The sequence below is a fragment of the Mobula hypostoma genome, chromosome 18 (assembly GCF_963921235.1).
Source record: "Mobula hypostoma chromosome 18, sMobHyp1.1, whole genome shotgun sequence".
NCBI classification, from domain to species: domain Eukaryota; kingdom Metazoa; phylum Chordata; class Chondrichthyes; order Myliobatiformes; family Myliobatidae; genus Mobula; species Mobula hypostoma.
In genome coordinates this window covers 31,390,354-31,408,270 of record NC_086114.1, presented here as the reverse complement: position 1 = coordinate 31,408,270, position 17,917 = coordinate 31,390,354, and the positions used below count along the sequence as shown (strand labels likewise).

The 17,917-nt window shown below is 43.9% G+C and overlaps 1 protein-coding gene across 2 annotated transcripts in view; it reads left to right on the top strand.

Moving 5' to 3' along the window:
• Window positions 1-2,374: 2,374 nt before the first annotated feature.
• LOC134358433 (pro-neuregulin-3, membrane-bound isoform-like) overlaps window positions 2,375-17,917 on the top strand; it is a 529,163-nt gene continuing 513,620 nt past the window's right edge. For both annotated transcript variants that reach the window (XM_063070657.1, XM_063070656.1), the window contains exon 1: window positions 2,375-3,623. In XM_063070657.1, coding sequence (XP_062926727.1) covers window positions 2,933-3,623 — 691 coding nt within the window. In that variant the 5' untranslated portion in view covers window positions 2,375-2,932. The remainder of the gene's footprint in view (window positions 3,624-17,917) is intronic.

Genomic DNA, 17,917 nt, shown 5'->3' with positions numbered 1-17,917 from the left:
CTTCTTTACACAAAGGGTAGTGAGTACCTGCAATAAGCTGCCAGAGGAAGTGGTTGAAGTGGGTACAATTGCCTCATTGATGAAGCATTTGGATAGGTAAATGGAGGGGCAGGGCTTGGAGGATTATGGGCCAAATGCAGGCAACTGGGCCTCATAGGGAGGATGGGGGATGATGTGTTCAGCATGAACCAGTTGAGCTGAAGGCCCTGCTTCCGTGCTGTATTACTCTAGATTCTTACCTGGGACTCACTCTGTCCCTAAACTCCTGTAATCTTAATATGCTGTATCACACCACCAATATCCGTGTATGTGTTTTTCATGCAAGGAAGCTGGAACAGTCCTCTTGGCTTTCAATTACTTTCCATTAGCTAGCTTACCCCCACACCCCCACAAACATTACCTTGGGAGTGGAGGGAGGTTACCATTGTGTGGAAACTGAATTTGGACAGAACATATAAATAGTGTGGATATAAGAACAGGGCAGAATTTGGGTATCTTGCCGTGACTCACCTCCAACACACCAGACCGTCCCCCCCACTCATGAGATACAGTCAGGAGGGTGACAGAATAGTCTCCACTATCCAACAATGTGTGAAGCTCCAAACTGCCTGGAAGGACAAAGGTAGGGAGACACCACCAAATTCAAGTTGCCCTCTCGCCATTCTGACTTAGAAATACACTATCTGGGGTCTAAGTCCTAGAACTCCCTACTCAGCCTCATCTTCCGCAAAAGCACTGTGCTTATTCAACAAGAAGACTTGCCCCTGCCTTTGCAAGGACTGCTAAGGATAGACAGACAATACTGTCTCACCTAGAAATTAAATAGAGTTCAAAATAAATTTACTCCAACTCTTTAATTTCAGGCAGTACCTCAATCATGGGCATCCCATTGATTATAGATTAAACTAGACCAGAAGAGACTGTAATCTGGAGCTAAATAATGAAACTGCTGGAGGAACTCAGCAGGCCAGGCAGCATCTGTGAGGAGAAATTGGCAGCTGATGTTATGAACTGAGATGTCATTAAGACCATGAGCTATAAGAACAGAATTAGGCCATTCTGCTTATTGAGTCTGTTCTGTCATTCAAGCATAGCTAATACTCCACCTGCATTAATTTCTTGTCTGTCTGATCATCAGCTGTCCATTTCCTCCACAAAGGCTGATTGACCAGCTAAGTTCCCCCCACCTCCCCGGCATTTTTGCTGGATTTGATTACTGTCTGGGACTCATTCCGAACATAAACCTTGAAATGTCAATATGCTGTCTCTCACTACAATGTGTGTGTGTGTGTGTTTGTAATAGATAAAGCCTCAGAACCCCAGTGTTACAGGGTATGATCCATTCCCGAGTTGTGTTATTTGAAATACAATCCCACCTACACCTCTGCTCACCTCCTCCATTAGATTACAACCTTTCACTCACTCCAGTGTATCTGTTATTCTGATGATTATACCCCAATCAATCCACCGGACCTAGCCTAAAATTTATCAGCAGATTAATGGTCTTTTGTATATAAAGCCCTGAACCCCACCCCCACTCCCTCCCCCGGGTGGATTCCAGCTTGCAACTCATCCCAGGTATGACTGCATTAGTCCTTCCCGAAGGCAGAGCCTGAAGTGGTTGATTATGTGTATCACCTGTCTCGGAATAAAGGTTAAATGAACGAAGGGCTGTTGGAAACCGAGTGACAGGGGAAGGCACTGGACGAGGTGAGCAGTCAGCCCGGCACTGTTCTGGTTAACGCGAGCAGCACTGCTGGAAGCTCCCTCGACATACCTTCCCTTTTCTCCTTGTCCTTGACTCTAAGATTCGTTGCGGATGCACAGCATGGCTCCGGGACATGCCCCTTACTGAGTTCTGCTTCTTAATCAAGAGTGCAAAGGCAGCACCCTCTCCCCACACAAACAAAGCCTGGGTCTTTTATTGGCCATCACTTTATGAAAAATCAATTAGAACGCCCGCTAGCAGATTAACATCTTCTGGCTCCCGAGGAGACATAAGCTTAAGGAATGGGCCCGGAGATCCCGAGGGGAATTTGGGAAGGATCATTTATTTATGCTGAGAGGTTCTACCTCCATTTTTGCATTAGGGGGATGGGAGGGGCGCAAGAATATCTTCAACCCGACACTCGATAGGCATTCTGCAGTTTCTGCATTTTGTGTTCCACGCTAAGCCGCACATTCTTGAGCCGGTCCTCCTCTTTTACCTCTTCTCTCTGTCAGCGATGAGGTTTGGCGTGGTAGGAAGCTGCTAGATTTCAACATGCAATGTCAGGCGGCTCCGCCGATGCCGTTCCCTTGTCTGCAGCAAGCAGTCCTCCCTCCCAGCAAGCCGATTGGTTTGTGTCCTTAAGTACTGGGCAAGGGTTGGATACCGACGCGAGATTAGCAGGTGCATTATGCTGCTCTGTTGCTTCTGACGGCCAGCGATCGGATGGTTGTGGGGTCCGGTGAAAAAGAAGCAGTGGATTGTGTGCGTGTGTGCGTGCGTTTGTGTGTGTGAGTGTGTGTGCGTGTGTGTGTATGTGTGTGTGTGTGTGTTTGCGTTTTTGTGTGTGTGCGTGTGTGTGTCTGCCTGGGTGTGTGCTAGTGTCGGGGAACGCCGGGCTCCCGAAGATGCTCTGCGCTGGAAGGTGAACCGTGGCCCCGCAGAGTCTGCGAGGGAGAGCCAAGGAGAGAAGGCGTCAGGCCAGTCCCAGCAGAGAAACGGGCAAGCGATGTGATGTAGCTGACTCAGCACCTCTCCCGCATCGCCAAGTTCTCCCCGCCAGATGATTGCTCCATGACCGGCAGATCCTGCAGCTGACGGGAGAAGGGGGGAATTTTTCTACCCAATGCACTCGCCCTGTCTGTTTTTTCGGCCTCTTTGATCCCTGGGCAATGTGTTCCTGATGTCTGTCTGTGGGCTCGAGAGCTTGGCATTCTCTACAGGATGAGTGAAGGAGGTATCTCTTCAGCTCCACCTGTTTTTCCTGTTGTTTCTGCAGACTCGGAAGGTGCTAATCCGACAGAGGAACAGGAGAGTTCTCCACCATCCCGGGTTTTACACTGCAGTGGGTGCATTGTGTGGCCTCGCCAGCAAACCTGGTTGTGCGTCGTCCCTCTTCTCATTGGATTCATTGGGCTCGGACTCAGCTTGATGCTGCTCAGGTGGATTGTGGTGGGATCGGTCAAGGAATATGTGCCGTCGGATCAACTGGAATCCAACCCCGTTGGGCAAGATCCCATCTTCCTCTCCAAACCAAGCTCTGTCCCCAAGCATGCAGAGACCACCACCACGTACGCTGCTGCAAACCCTCCCACCAGTACTGTTAGCCCCAGTACCCGGGGTACAATGTCCATCACGCCTAGGCTCGCCACCCAGGGTACAATACACTCTACCACTGCCCTCCACAGCCCCTCGACCCCAACGCCGAGACCAAGGGCCCCGCTCACCTCCAGTGCCCCGGGAACTTCACCCTACCGCCTCACACCCACTGCCACCCATGGCACTCCCTGGCAGACAGTGCCCTATTCTACCTCTTCAAGCAAATTCTTCCTGCACGACTCCACGCCATCCTGGACGCTATCGAAATCGGGGGAACCGACCACTGGCACTCACTCCGTCATCAGACCCAAATTCCGTAAGTAACCAGGTTGCATTAGCATTACTCTGCAAATGTTGCACTGAGGGAATATCAAGTGTGTGTGTGCACGTCCTCACGCGTTTGCACGTGTGTGTGTGTGTGTGAGGAATGGCTGTGCGCGTGTGCGTGTGTGAGAAAGAGAAACTAAATTTCTTAGTAGGTATGCAAAGCAGTATGCAAGTGTGCATGTGTAGGTGTGCTTTGCACTTGTGTATGTGCGCGCGCGCGCGTGTGCGAGGAATTGCTGTGTGCATTTGACTGAGTGTGTGTGTGCGCGTGAAAGAGAGAGAAAACTATAAATTTCTGTAAGTAGTTATGCCTGGATGTATGGTTGTGCATGCGTGGGGATGTTCCTTTGTACGCGTGTGTGTTTACACGTGGCCTTGTGTGCATATGCCAGAGTGGTTTGTGTATGTTGTTTGAGTTGGATGTTGTGCGTGCTTCAGAAGACTAGGGAATTAACACAATCATTACAGATATTGCACTAGTTCAGGAGCAGGGATTATCAATCAAAATCAATAAACTCATAATGTATTTCACATTTCAGCGTGTAAATAAATTCATGCTGACTAATCTGCTTTCCAGTTACAACCAGGACTGTATCTCTATACTCTTCAGTTTCTAACTCCCAATGAGACAGGATGACAGTTGTTATATTTGTGTCCATGAATAGCAGAATTCACTCTCCTGTAACAAGATTGATTACAACTGTAAAGGTAGATGATCCATTATATTATAATCCCACCTATGTAAGGAGGATAATTCTCCCCCTTTCTGAGGGAGAATGGGTTAAACTATGGTTGCTGAACCACCCAGTGGATATAGAAGCTGATTCTAATCATGTGTACATGGGGATAATTCTAACTCTGTGTACATGGGGGATGATTCTAACCCTGTCTTTATGGGGTTGAGTTTACCCTGTGTACATGGGGAATGATTCTAACCATGTGCATAGGGTGGATGGATTTAACCCTGTGCAAATGTAGATAATTCTAACAGTGGATATCTGGGGGGAATAATTCTAACCCTAGTTATATGGAGATGATTCTAACCCTGTATAAATAGGGGAGGGATAATGCTAATATCAAGTATAGCCACGTAAGGGGAGAATTGTAGCCCTGTGAGTATCGGGTTGCTTCAAGCTGTGAGCATATGGCCTTGATTCCACCTACTACACGTAGAACCTGTTACTAACCCTGCATTTATAGTATATAATTTTTACTGTATATTTGGTGGATTCTGTGTGTGTGTGTGTGTCTGACTGTCTGCCTGGGGATTCTAACCTGTAAATAGAAATGTAAAAAAATCAAAATGAAATAGCTTGCAGATGCTGAAAGACTGAAATAAAAGTAAAAACTGCTGCAAGCACTTAGCAGGTCAGGCAGCGTGCATGGAATGAGGAACAGAGTTAACATTAAGGTTACTACTAACCTTCCATCAGATTCTAACCGTGTGTATGCAAGGAAGATGTGAAGGCTGCATATATGGAGGCTGATTCTAATCCTGTGAATGTGACTGCTGATTCTTACTGTGTATATGATTGATTATTCTAATACTGTGCAAAAGCGGTTGATTCTGTATACGGTGGATAAGTCAAATGCTATGCATATTAAGATGATTCTATCCATGGAGATGAATAATTTTAAACCCTTGTGTATGGAGACCAATTTTCACCATGTAAATACTGAGGCTCGTTGTAACATTGTATACAGTATATGAAATCTGATTCTACGGTACAGATTCTGGGTGTTGATTCTCACCCTGTTTCCATGAAAGTTAGTCTTAAACCTGTGTATCTAATAACTGATTACAATCTTTTGTATATAGAGGTTTATTTTACATGTGTATATGGAGATTATTTCTATTTCTGTGCATGTTGAGGTTCATTCTAGCACTGCATTTATCAATGCTGATTCTAATGCTGCACATGGGTGTTCATTCTAACCCTGTTGATATGATGCCTGAATTTAGAAATGGGTATATGCACCTGATTTTAACCTTGTGTGTGCGTTGTTGATTCCAAACTTTGTACATCTAGGCTGAGTCTAACACCATGCATGTCAATTTGATACTCTATTTCTGGGCTAGTCTGTCCTTGCTCACATGAAAGCTGATTCTAATTTTTCATGTAAGGAGCCTCTAAGTCTCAAGACATTGTCTATGTTAAGGCTGACTCTATGCATGTCTGTATGATGGCAGGTTCTAATACTGCATCTATTCTTGTGACAATAGAAGCAAATTGCATGATGGTGTAAAGTCAGGGTAATTTTACGTTTGTGCACATGGTCAGTGCTCCATGTGCATATTTGAAGGTGCTGTATTGCTGCCTTGACTGAGGGTGATTTGACCCCTTGTATATCAAGACTAGTTCCATCCCTATGTATACAGACATTGGCCATTCTTTATGTATATTGGTTGATTCTCTCTGTATATCTTGTATTGTCATTGTTGTTTGGGTTTATGTTAAAGAAAATGAGTGGAAATGGACCAAATATAGTTCAAGGTACATTTATTATCAAAGTATGCATGGAGTATACAACTCTGAGATTTGTCTTCCCCAGCCAGCCACGAAACAAAGAAAATCATGGATGCCATTCAAAGAGCAACATCAACGCTCCCTCCCACACGTGAAAAAAAACAAATTGTGCAAATGGCAACAAGTACATCAACCTCCACCCCATGAGCAAAAAAAATTGTGCAGACGGCAACAAGAACATCATACCCCAAACTCCTATCCTCATGCAAAAACCAAATCATACAAGTAGCACCAGGGACACCAAGCCCCAAACAAGCTTCCCTTCTCTCTCAGTACCATTCTCCTGTTCTGGCTGCACACCCTTTAATTTCTTTGCTATCTATCGATTGTTGTTTTGAATGCAATCAATAACATTATACTATAGAACTTAATCAACAGAATATCCTCGTTTTTAGATAGCAACTGTGGCATACGAAATGCTTCAAAATCCCCTACAGGAGCATGATTAACCAAACTTGACATTGACATAGCATCAGAACAAATTACCAAAACAACAGTGATCAATAAGCCAGATTGTAAGGAGCTATATAAAGTAGGAAATGTAGGAAGAGATTCAGGTGTAGGGGGGAAGCATTAGAGATTCGAGATTCAGCAAGTGTTCTGATGTTATGGTTACATTTGGGGATGAGCAATGGGCCAGAATCTGAGGCATGCTGAAATCTTGGAATATGGGAGGTGAAAGAGGGGTTTGCAGGGGTGGATTAGAAGTTTATAAGCTTAACTGGGAATCAATTACATTAACTGTTTTTAATGTGGAAAAGACGACTGCAAAAAAACCATGGGCAACAGAGTTTTCGATGTTTACACAGGGTAGAATGAGCAATGTGCATTTTGGAATTGACATTTCTGGAGAATGAATCTGAGACTGATGTGGAACCAACTAGTGACAGGGATGGAAATAAACAGTTGTGGTAATGGCATGTATATGTATTCCAAAACTTAACGTGATCAAATATGACAGCGAGGTTGTGAGCTCTCTGGTTGTGCTTCAGACAACGAGAGGGATGGGTAATTGACCACAGATCAGAGTTCTGACAGGAATTAAAAAGGCAGACTACATGAATTCTGTTTTTTAACCCAACATAAACCAGAACTAGATTGATTGCTCTGTACATTGAGTGTGTTTTAATCCTGTACACATAGGGATTGTCTCCATCTCTGTGTAGATCACAGCAATTACCTAATTATGGTGTGCAGTGACACTGATCGTGTATATTTGAATTTGAGTCTGTTGCCATATATATTTATTAAAATAGATCCTAGTGTAGGTATATCACCACTAATCCTCTCCCCATGTACACTGAGATTAAATCAATCTGTAAGTATATTGCGACTGATACCATATCTGTATATTTTGAGTGATCCCATTGCGTGTTGGTTGATAGATTTTTTTTCTCTGTATATATTACATCAGAAAAGATGCTAGCTCTGTGTATATGGAGGCTTTCCAACACTGTAGGTATAAGAATTTATTCTCTGCCTATGTATATTAAGATTCCTTGCATCCCTGCGTATATTGGATTCATTTGATCACTATTCTATCAAGACTGTCTTTATCTCAGCCTAAACATTTTCTATCACTTGTATGTAAGGACTGATTTGATCTCTGTGTACATCAAGAGTAACTTTAATCTTTGTGTACATGGAGACTGATCCGACCCTTAATAAAGCAAAATACTGTGATCCTGAAAGTTTGAATTAGAAATGATCAGTAAGCAAAATAATATCTGGAGGACTGTTTCAGGTCAGTGGCATTTTACTTCACAAAAGGTCATTGACTTGATATTTTAACTCCGTGTCTGATCTTAAATATCTAGAGAATTATTCTAGCCCAGTATCTAGCTCAGAGTTTGATTTGATTACTCTATCTACAATGAAACCAAGTCTATGCACATGAAAATTTATTCTACAATTGTATGTCTATGTCTTGTTTGTTTCAGCTGCTGTGTATGTGGAGGAATGCAAAGTTTCAGCAACTCCCTCTTGTATTGCTAGAGGGCAGAAGGACGCTTGGCCCATTGAGTTTGCGCACCCATTTACGCTCATGTTACATTTTACTCTTCCTGCATTTCCATCAGTTCTCCACAGAACCCGTGCTCATCTACACATAAAGGGCAATTTGCAGTGGCCAGTTAACGTTGCCCAAGTTTTAGGGATGTAGAAGGAAATCGGACCACTCTGAGCAGACCCATGTGGCCACAGGGAGAATGTGCAAACTCCAGGGGGTTGCTGGAGTTCTGAGGTGGCAACACGTGTAGCTCTGCACTATCTTTCTCATGCCAGCGTTACCAGAATTGACACCAAGGATATGTGGAGGTGTTCGGGTATCTGGAGCAACAAATAAGAATCTGCAGGAACTCAGTGAGCCAGGCAGTATCTGTGAAGGGAAGTGGATATTGACGTTTCAGGTTGAGACCCTTCGTCTGGACTGAACTATACTGTAGCGTGCAGATAGCAAGTATGAAGAGGTTGTTGGGATGAATCTCAGAATTGTATTCTGTATACATACTTTGATAATAAATATACTTAGAATTTTTGAGGGTTGGGTCAAGAACTGGCAAGCAATCGGTGTTGATAGGTGGATGGAGGAGGGAAGAGTGGAAATGGCAATAGAAGAAGGGAGATGATAAGGGGAAGCTACAAGGGGGTATAGATGATGGAATCTGATTGGACTGGAAGGTGGATATAACTAAGCGAGATTTTAAGCTGCCTTAAATAAGTAAGGAGTTGCAGGAAAGTGGTAAGGTTTATTTATTTATTTATTGATATGTTTGGAGATACAGCCTTCTGGCCCATTGGGCGTAGACCACCCAAGTACACTCGTGATTAATTAACCTATTAAGTTTAGGACGGAAATTTCAGAGTTTGGCACCTGCCTATACAGCTAAAGCTAATGGTAGTGTTTAAATAGTGGACTGAGCAGAATTAGAAAAGTTGAGTTACATTAGAGAGGCGTGGGCTGGAAAAGGTTACAGAGAACTCGTAACAGTGGGGGGAAGCATAAGAACTTTGGTGTCCATGTTCCAAAGACCCATCAAAGTTGCAGCACAAGTTGAAAAGGTGCTTAAAAAGGTGTATGGTGTGTGGGCCTTCATTAGTCGAGGGAGTGAGTTCAAGAGCCACTCGGGAATGTTACAGCATTATAAAACCCCAATTCCACACTGGAGTATTGCGTCCAATCCTAGTCGCCTCATGAAAGGAAGAATGTGGACGTTCTAGAGAGGTTGCAGAGGAGATTTATCAGGATCTGATCTGGATTAGAAAACATGTCTTATGAGGAAAGTGTGAATACACAGGGGCTTTTCTCTTTGGAGTGAAGGAGGATGAGAGGTAACTTGATAGAGGTGTACGAGATGATAAGAGACGTAGAGTGGACAGCTAGAGATTTTTTTCTCAGGATAGAAATGGGTGATATGAGAGGGCATAATTTTAAGGTGATTGGAGAAAAGTTCAGAGGCAGGTTTTTACACAGAGTGTGGTGGGTGCAAGGAATGTGCTGCCGGGGTAGCGGTAGAGGTAAATACATTCGGGGTGTTTAAAAAAACCTCTTAGACAGGCCCATGGATGAAAATAGAGGGTTATATAGGAGGGAAGAGTTAGATTGACCTTGGAGTAGGTTAAAAGGTTGGCATAACATCGTGGGCTGAAGGGCCTGTGCTGTTCCATGTTTAATTAAAAGTAAACATACTTTGAGAAAAAAGTAAAGAGGAAAGGCAGGGGGAATCCTGGTAGAGTTTAAAAATGAAAACTTTACTTAAGTGGTACCAATGCGGGTCAGTAAGCAGAAGTGAACAGTGCAAGTTGGGATGTACAGTTCTAGATTTTGGCTGAATTTCAATAATACCCCAATTTTCCATCCCATTCTCAACTACAGGCTCTGAATATATTCTACAACTGAACCTTCCCAGTCTCTTTAAAAAAAAGAGAATTTCAAAGATTTACAATCCTCTGTATAAAGAAATTTCTTTGTCTCAGTAATAAATGTATGCACACTTAATTCTATGTCCCCTACCTCTGGATGCTTCAGCCAAAGAAAACATGCTTCCAGCAGCTACCCTGTCATGCACCTTAAGGCTTTTATGATTCAATTTATGACAACCAGCCCCCACCATTCCATAAATCTGAATAATGAACCTTCGTCGAACTGTCTCTAAAACATATGTTGCCTTCATTAAGTAAGAAGACTGGAACCGCACAGAGTACAGGTGTTCACTTGCCAATGCCTTATATGAGTTCAGGCTTTCTTTTTATACCTTATATTCTAAAATGAAGTCTAGAAATGACATTTGCTTCCTAATTGCTTCCTGTGCCTGCATGTGTACTTTCTCTTTTTCATGATTCAGCATGTTAAGGCCCCAATAATTACAAGTACCTCAGCTCTTAAAAAATAGGTTGCTTTTGCATTCTTCTTGCCAGGATTAATTAACCTCACCTATTAAATAACTATTATACTCTTGCCACATTCATCCTTACTATCTCTATTCTTACATCCTCATATCCTAACACGTAGATAGCACCCAACTTGGATATAATGTGTTTGTTTCCTCTTTCTTTGTCTTCAGTATATAACTTGTATAACTGTAAATTGACGAGATACTGCTGCTGATGTTTGCAGTCCTGGGAATTGCAATGCGGTGGTTAAATTATTGGAATAATAATCTGGAGGCCTGAGCTAACAATCCAGAGACATAAGTTCAAATCCATCTGTTTTATCTGGAGAATTTATCTCCAGTTAATTAATTAACCTGGATTTTTTTTAGAAAGCTATTCAAGTACTGAAAGCAGTCGGTTTCCATAAAAAAAATGTCTGGTTCAGTAATATCTTTGAAAGAATATAATTTGCCATCCTTAGCCAACCGAAATGTGACTCCAGACATAAAAGTTAACTACCCTCTGAAATGCCCTAGCAAGCCACTCAGTTGTATCAAATCAGTATATTTAAACATATTAAGAATGAAACAATGCACCAGATTCAGATGTAGCAAAAGACCAATCTACATTGGAAGGTTCCCCTCAAGACATTTTGAGAATGCTGTGTAAATTGGCTCCCTATTGCTCCCTATTGCTAAGTCAATCATCAATCTGCTGTAGTTACTCAGTCATCCCTTTCAGTCATCATTTCGGAGTTCTCCATCACCACACCTGGTTATGTCCCATCCTGAAGGAGGTCCTGATACATCAGTATGCACTTGCAATGGTGGTGCACTGGGAATCCTTAGCATCACATCTGATCACACGCCTGCAAGGAAGCCTCCTGCCGATTAGCCCTACTGTCCTCCTGCAGCTGATGACTTGGTGCTCAAAGGGTTTGCAGAAACAATTCAGAGGATCTTAAAAAAGGCTAAGTAAATGGCAGATGAGATATAATATGGGGAAATGTAAGGTCACACACTTTGATAGAAAAAGGTGCAAAGTGGGGTGTGTTTTAAGGTGAAGGACTGAAGGTGTTGGTATTCAGAGGGTTCTGAGTGTTCTTGTGTGTGAGTAACTGAAAGTTGACATGCAGCATACAAGAGAAAAGTTATCTTACAACAATGATATGGGGCACCATGGAGACGCCACTGGAATATATTGTGCACAGGTCCCACCACCTGAGAAAAGGTATACTTGCAAGAAAAGGAATGGAACACAGGCTGTGATCTCATGATTGTTCTTTGAGGCAAGACTGAGTAGTCTGAACCTATGTTCTCCAGAGAATCACAGGTGATATTAAAACAAACAAAGTTCTTCTGGGGCTTTTGCAAATACTGGAGATAAGATGCAAAAGCAGAAAATGCTGGAATCACTGAGCAGGTCAGGCAATACCTATGGAAGGGAAAACAATTGATCTGTGATCAGGGACCCTTTGTAATCAGTTCAGATGATAGGTCCTGGACTCCAAATGTTAATTGTCCCTCCTTCCACAGTTCCTGCCTGACCTGCTAGGATATTTCAGAATTTTGTGGCTTAGTTTCTTAAGGGTAAATGTAGGTTAAATATAAATACAAGAGGTTCTGCTGTTTTTAAGTATCTTGAGCAACACACACAAAATGCTGGAGGAACTCAGTAAATCAAACAGCACCTACAGAGAGAAATAAACAGTCGGCATTTTGGGCTGAGACCCTTCATCAAGACCGGTGAAGGGTCTGGGCCCGAAACGTCTACTATTATTCTCCTTCTTTAATGCTGCCTGAGATGTAAGTAAAATGGTTCCTCTGGCTGGGATGTTTAGAACAGTGGTCACAATCTCAAAAGAGCAGGTTCACCAATCAGGGCAGAGATGGGGAAAAGAATTCTTCACTCACAAGTCGATGAATCTTTGGATTTCTCTCCCCAGTGATTGATGGAAGCTCAGTCGCTGAGTAGATTCAAGGCACAGATCAATAGATTTTAGTTTGGTATTAAGGGAATCAAAGGATATAGAGTTAGTGTGGGAAAATGCCAGTGAGAGAGATCAGCCATGACACTGAATGACAGGGCAGACATAAAAAGCAGAATAGTGTTCTTCTATTTTTTATGTACCTTTTGTTGAACACCACTTGGAAGAAGTATTGGGAATAGTAAGGAGACAGACTGGGACTTCCCGGTGGACATCAGCAAGAGCACTCAACAGCATGCTAGATGACCAAGTTAGCTGGGTCCTGAAGGACACAGCTTCTAGAAGGAGATAGTGACAGGTTACAACTGAACCGATGCAGGGGATAATTTTCAGAATGCAATACATCATTTGAAAGAGGAGACGTGAGGAATTTGTTGAATGCCTGCGAGAGGGCTTTTTAAAGCAGCTTTTACTTAAGCCGACTCGGGGAAAGGTTATCTTAGACTGGGCGTTGTGTAAGAACCCAGATCTAATTAGGGAACTTAATGTAAAGGAACCCTCAGGAGACAGTGATCATTATATGATTGCATTCATACTGTAATTTGAGAGGGAGACGCATGTTGTGTAGAACATAGAAATCTACAGCACATTACAGACCCTTCAGCTCACAATGTTGTGATGACCATATAATGTAATCTAGAAACTGCCTAGAATTACCCTATCGTATAGACCTCAAATTTTTTAAATCTTTGTACCTATCTAAGAGTCTCTTAAAAGACCCTATCTGCCTCCACCACCACCACCGGCAGTGCATTCCACACACCCACCTCTCTCTGTGTGAAAAACTTACCCTTGACATCTCCTCTGTACCTACTTCCAAGTACCTTAAAACTGTGCCCCCTTATGTTAGCCATTTCTGCCCTGGGGAAAAAGCCTCTGGCTTTCCACACGATCAATACCTCTCATCATTTTATACACCCATTCAGAAACAGTATCACAATGGATTAAAGCGAATTACAGAGGCAAGAGAGAGGAGCTTGCCCAGGTGGATTGGAGGAGGATACTGGCAGAGATGACAGCAAAGCAAAGATGGCTGAAGTTTCTGGGAAGAATTCACAAGGTGCAGGATAGATATGACCCACAGAGAAAGCAGTTCTCAAATGGCAGGGTAGGTAACTGTGGCTGACGAAGGAACTTAAGGACTACATAAAATCAATGAAAGGGCATATAAGGTAGCAATAGTGAGTGGGTAGTCTCCAACCTGATGGCATGAACATTGACTTCTCTAACTTCCGCTAATGCCCCACCTCCCCCTCATACCCCATCCGTTGTTTATATACACACATTCTTTCTCTCACTCTCCTTTTTCTCCCTCTGTCCCTCTGACTATACCCCTTGCCCATCCTCTGGGTTTTTCCTCCCCTCCCCCTTTTCCTTCTCCCTGGGCTTCCTATCCCATGATCCTCTCATATCCCTTTTGCCTATCACCTGTCCAGCTCTTGGCTCCATCCCTCCCCCTCCTGTCTTCTCCTATCATTTTGGATCTCCCCCCCACCCACTTTCAAATCTCTTACTAACTCTTCCTTCAGTTAGTCCTGACGAAGGGTCTCGGCCTGAAACGTCGACTGTACCTCTTCCTAGAGATGCTGCCTGGCCCGCTGCGTTCAGCAGCAACTTTGATGTGTGTTGCGGGAAGTTAGCTGATTGGGAAGCTTTTGAAATCCAACAAAAGGCAACTGAAGAAAGTCATAGGAAGGGAAAAGATGAATTATAGAACATAGAATATAGAATAGTACAGCACAGTACAGGCCCTTTGGCCCACATTGTTGTGCCAACCCTCAAACCCTGCCTCCCATATAACCCCCACCTTAAATTCCTCCATATACCTGTCTAGTAGACTCTTAAATTTCACTAATGTATCTGCCTCCACCACTGACTCAGGCAGTGCATTCCACGCACCAACCACTCTCTGAGTAAAAAACCTTCCTCTAATATTCCCCTTGAACTTCCCACCCCTTACCTTAAAGCCATGTCCCCTTGTATTGAGCAGTGGTGCCCTGGGGAAGAGGCACTGGCTATCCACTCTATGTATTCCTCTTAATATCTTGTATACCTCTATCATGTCTCCTCTCATCCTCCTTCTCTCCAAAGAGTAAAGCCCTAACTCCCTTAATCTCTGATCATAATCCATACTCGTTAAACCAGGCAGCATCCTGGTAAATCTCCTCTGTACCCTTTCCAATGCTTCCACATCCTTCCTATAGTGAGGCGACCAGAACTGGACACAGTACTCCAAGTGTGGCCCAACCAGAGTTTTATAGAGCTGCATCATTACCTCGCGACTCTTAAACTCTATCCTTCAACTTATGAAAGCTAACATCCCATAAGCTTTCTTAACTACCCTATCTACCTGTGAGGCAACTTACAGGGATCTGTGGACATGTACCCCGAGATCCCTCTGCTCCTCCATACTACCAAGTATCCTGCCAGTTACTTTGTACTCTGCCTTGGAGTTTGTCCTTCCAAAGTGTACCACCTCACACTTCTCTGGGTTGAACTCCATCTGCCACTTCTCAGCCCACTTCTGCAACCTATCAATGTCTCCCTGCAATCTTTGACAATCCTCTACACTATCTACAACACCACCAACCTTTGTGTCGTCTGCAAACTTGCCAACCCACCCTTCTGCCCCCACATCCAGGTTGTTAATAAAAATCACGAAAAGTAGAGGTCCCAGAACTGATCCTTGTGGGACACCACTAGTCACAACCCTCCAATCCGAATGTACTCCCTCCACCACGACCCTCTGCCTTCTGCAGGCAAGCCAATTATGAATCCACCTGGCCAAACTTCCCTGGATCCCATGCCTTCTAACTTTCTGAATAAGCCTACCATGTGGAACCTTGTCAAATGCCTTACTAAAATCCATATAGATCACATCCACTGCACTACACTGATCTATATGCCTGGTCACCTCCTCAAAGAACTCTATCGGGCTTATTGGACACGATCTGCCCTTCACAAAGCCATGCTGACTGTCCCTGATCAGACCATGTTTCTCTAAATGCCCACAGATCCTATCTCTAAGAATCTTTTCCAACAGCTTTCCCACCACAGACGTAAGGCTCACTGATCTATAATTACCCGGACTGCCCCTACTACCTTTTTTGAACAAGGGGACAACATTCGCCTCCCTCCAATCCTCCGGTACCATTCCCGTAGACAACGAGGACATAAAGATCCCAGCCAAAGGCTCGGCAATCTCTTCCTTTGCCTTGTGGAGCAGCCTGGGGAATATTCTGTCTGGTTTTGGGGACTTATCCGTCCTAATGTATTTTAATAATTCCAACACCTCCTCTCACTTAATATCAACATGCTCCAGTACATCAACCTCACTCATATTGTCCTCACTGTCATCAAGTTCCCTCTCATTGGTGAATACCGAACAGAAGTATTCATTGAGGACCTCGCTGACTTCCACAGCCTCCAGGCACATCTTCTCACCTTTATCTCTAATTGGTCCTATCTTCACTCCTGTCATCCTTTTGTTCTTCACATAATTGAAGAATGCCTTGGGGTTTCCCTTCACCCTACTCGACAAGGCTTTCTCATGCCCCCTTCTTGCTCTTCTCAGCCCCTTCGTAAGCTCCTTTCTTGCTACCTTATATTCCTCAATAGACCCATCTGATCCTTGCTTCTTAAACCTCATGTATGCTGCCTTCTTCCACCTGACTAGATTTTCCACCTCACTTGTCATCCATGGTTCCTTCACCCTACCATTCTTTATCTTCCTCACCAGGACAAATTTATCCCTAACATCCTGCAAGAGATCTCTAAACATCAACCACATGTCCATAGTACATTTCCCTGCAAAAACATCATCCCAATTCACACCCGCAAGTTCTAGCCTTATAGCCTCATAATTTGCCCTTCCTCAATTAAAAATTTTCCCATCCTCTCTGATTCTCTCCTTTTCCATGATAATGCTAAAGGCCAGTGAGCGGTGGTCACTGTCCCCCGGATGCTCACCCGCTGAGAGATCTGTGACCTGACCCAGTTCATTACCCAATACTAGATCTAGTATGGCATTCTCCCTAGTCGGCCTCTCAACATACTGTGACAATAGAATACTCCCAATAGTGTAACTGCTCCCTTCCTGTTCCTGACTTCCATCCATACTGACTCAAAAGAGGATCCTGCTACATTTCTGTAGCTGTAATAGTATTCCTGACCGGCAATGACACCCCTCCTCCCCTTCCCCCCCCCTCTATCCCTTTCAAAGCACTGAAGTGCAGGAATATTGAGAATCCATTCCTGCCTTGGTGCCAGCCAGGTCTCTAATGGCCACTACATCATAATTCCATGTATGTATCCAAGCTCTCAGTCCATCACCTTTGTTCCTGATGCTTTTTGCATTGAAGTACACGCACTTTAGCCCTTCTACCTTCCTACCTTTACACCCTTTATTCTGCTTCTCTTTCCTCAAAGCCTCTCTATATGTTAGAACTGGCTTTACTCCATGCACTTCTTTCACTGCTCTATCGCTCTGGGTCCCATCCCCCTTGCAAATTAGTTTAAACCCTCCCGAACCATGCTAGCAAACCTACCTGCGAGGATATTGCTCCCCCTCGAGTTCAGGTGCAACCCATCCAATCTGTACAGGTCCCACCTTCCCCAGAAGAAATCCCAATGATCCAAAATTCTAAAACCCTGCCCCCTGCACCAACTCCTCAGCCACGCATTCAACTGCCATCTCTTCCAATTCTTACCATCACTGTCACGTAGCACTGGCAGCAATCCTGAGAACGCCACCCTTGAGGTCCTGTTCTTCAGCCTTCTGCCTAGTTCCCGAAACTCACACTTCAGGACCTCGTCCCTCTTCTTGCCTATGTCGTTGGTGCCAACATGTATCACGACATCTGGTTGCTTTCCCTCTTGTACCAGGATGTCGTGCACCCGGTCAGAGACATCCCAGACCCTGGCACCTGGGAGGCAACAAACCATGCGGGTGTCCTTCTCACATCCACAAAATCTACTGTCTGCTCCCCTGACTATAGATTCCCCAATTATGAGGGCAAACTAGCCAATAATATAAAGCAGGATACTAAAAGTTTTTTTCAGTTATATAAAGAGTAAAAGAGAGGTAAGAGTTGAATTGGGCCACTGGAAAATTATACTGGTGAGGCAGTAATGGGGGAACGAAGAAATAGCCGGTGAACTTAATGGCTACTTTGTATCATTCTTCACTGTAGAAGACGCTAACAGTGTGCCAGAGGTCCGTGAGTGTCAGAGAGCAGGAGTGAGTGCTTTTGCTATTACAAAGGAAAAAGTGCTAGGAAAACTCAAAGGTCTTAAGGTGAATAAGTCATCTGGACCAGATGGACTACAAGCCAGAGTCCTGAGAACGGTTGCTGAAGCGATAACGGATGTGTTGGTCATGATCTTTCAAGAATCATT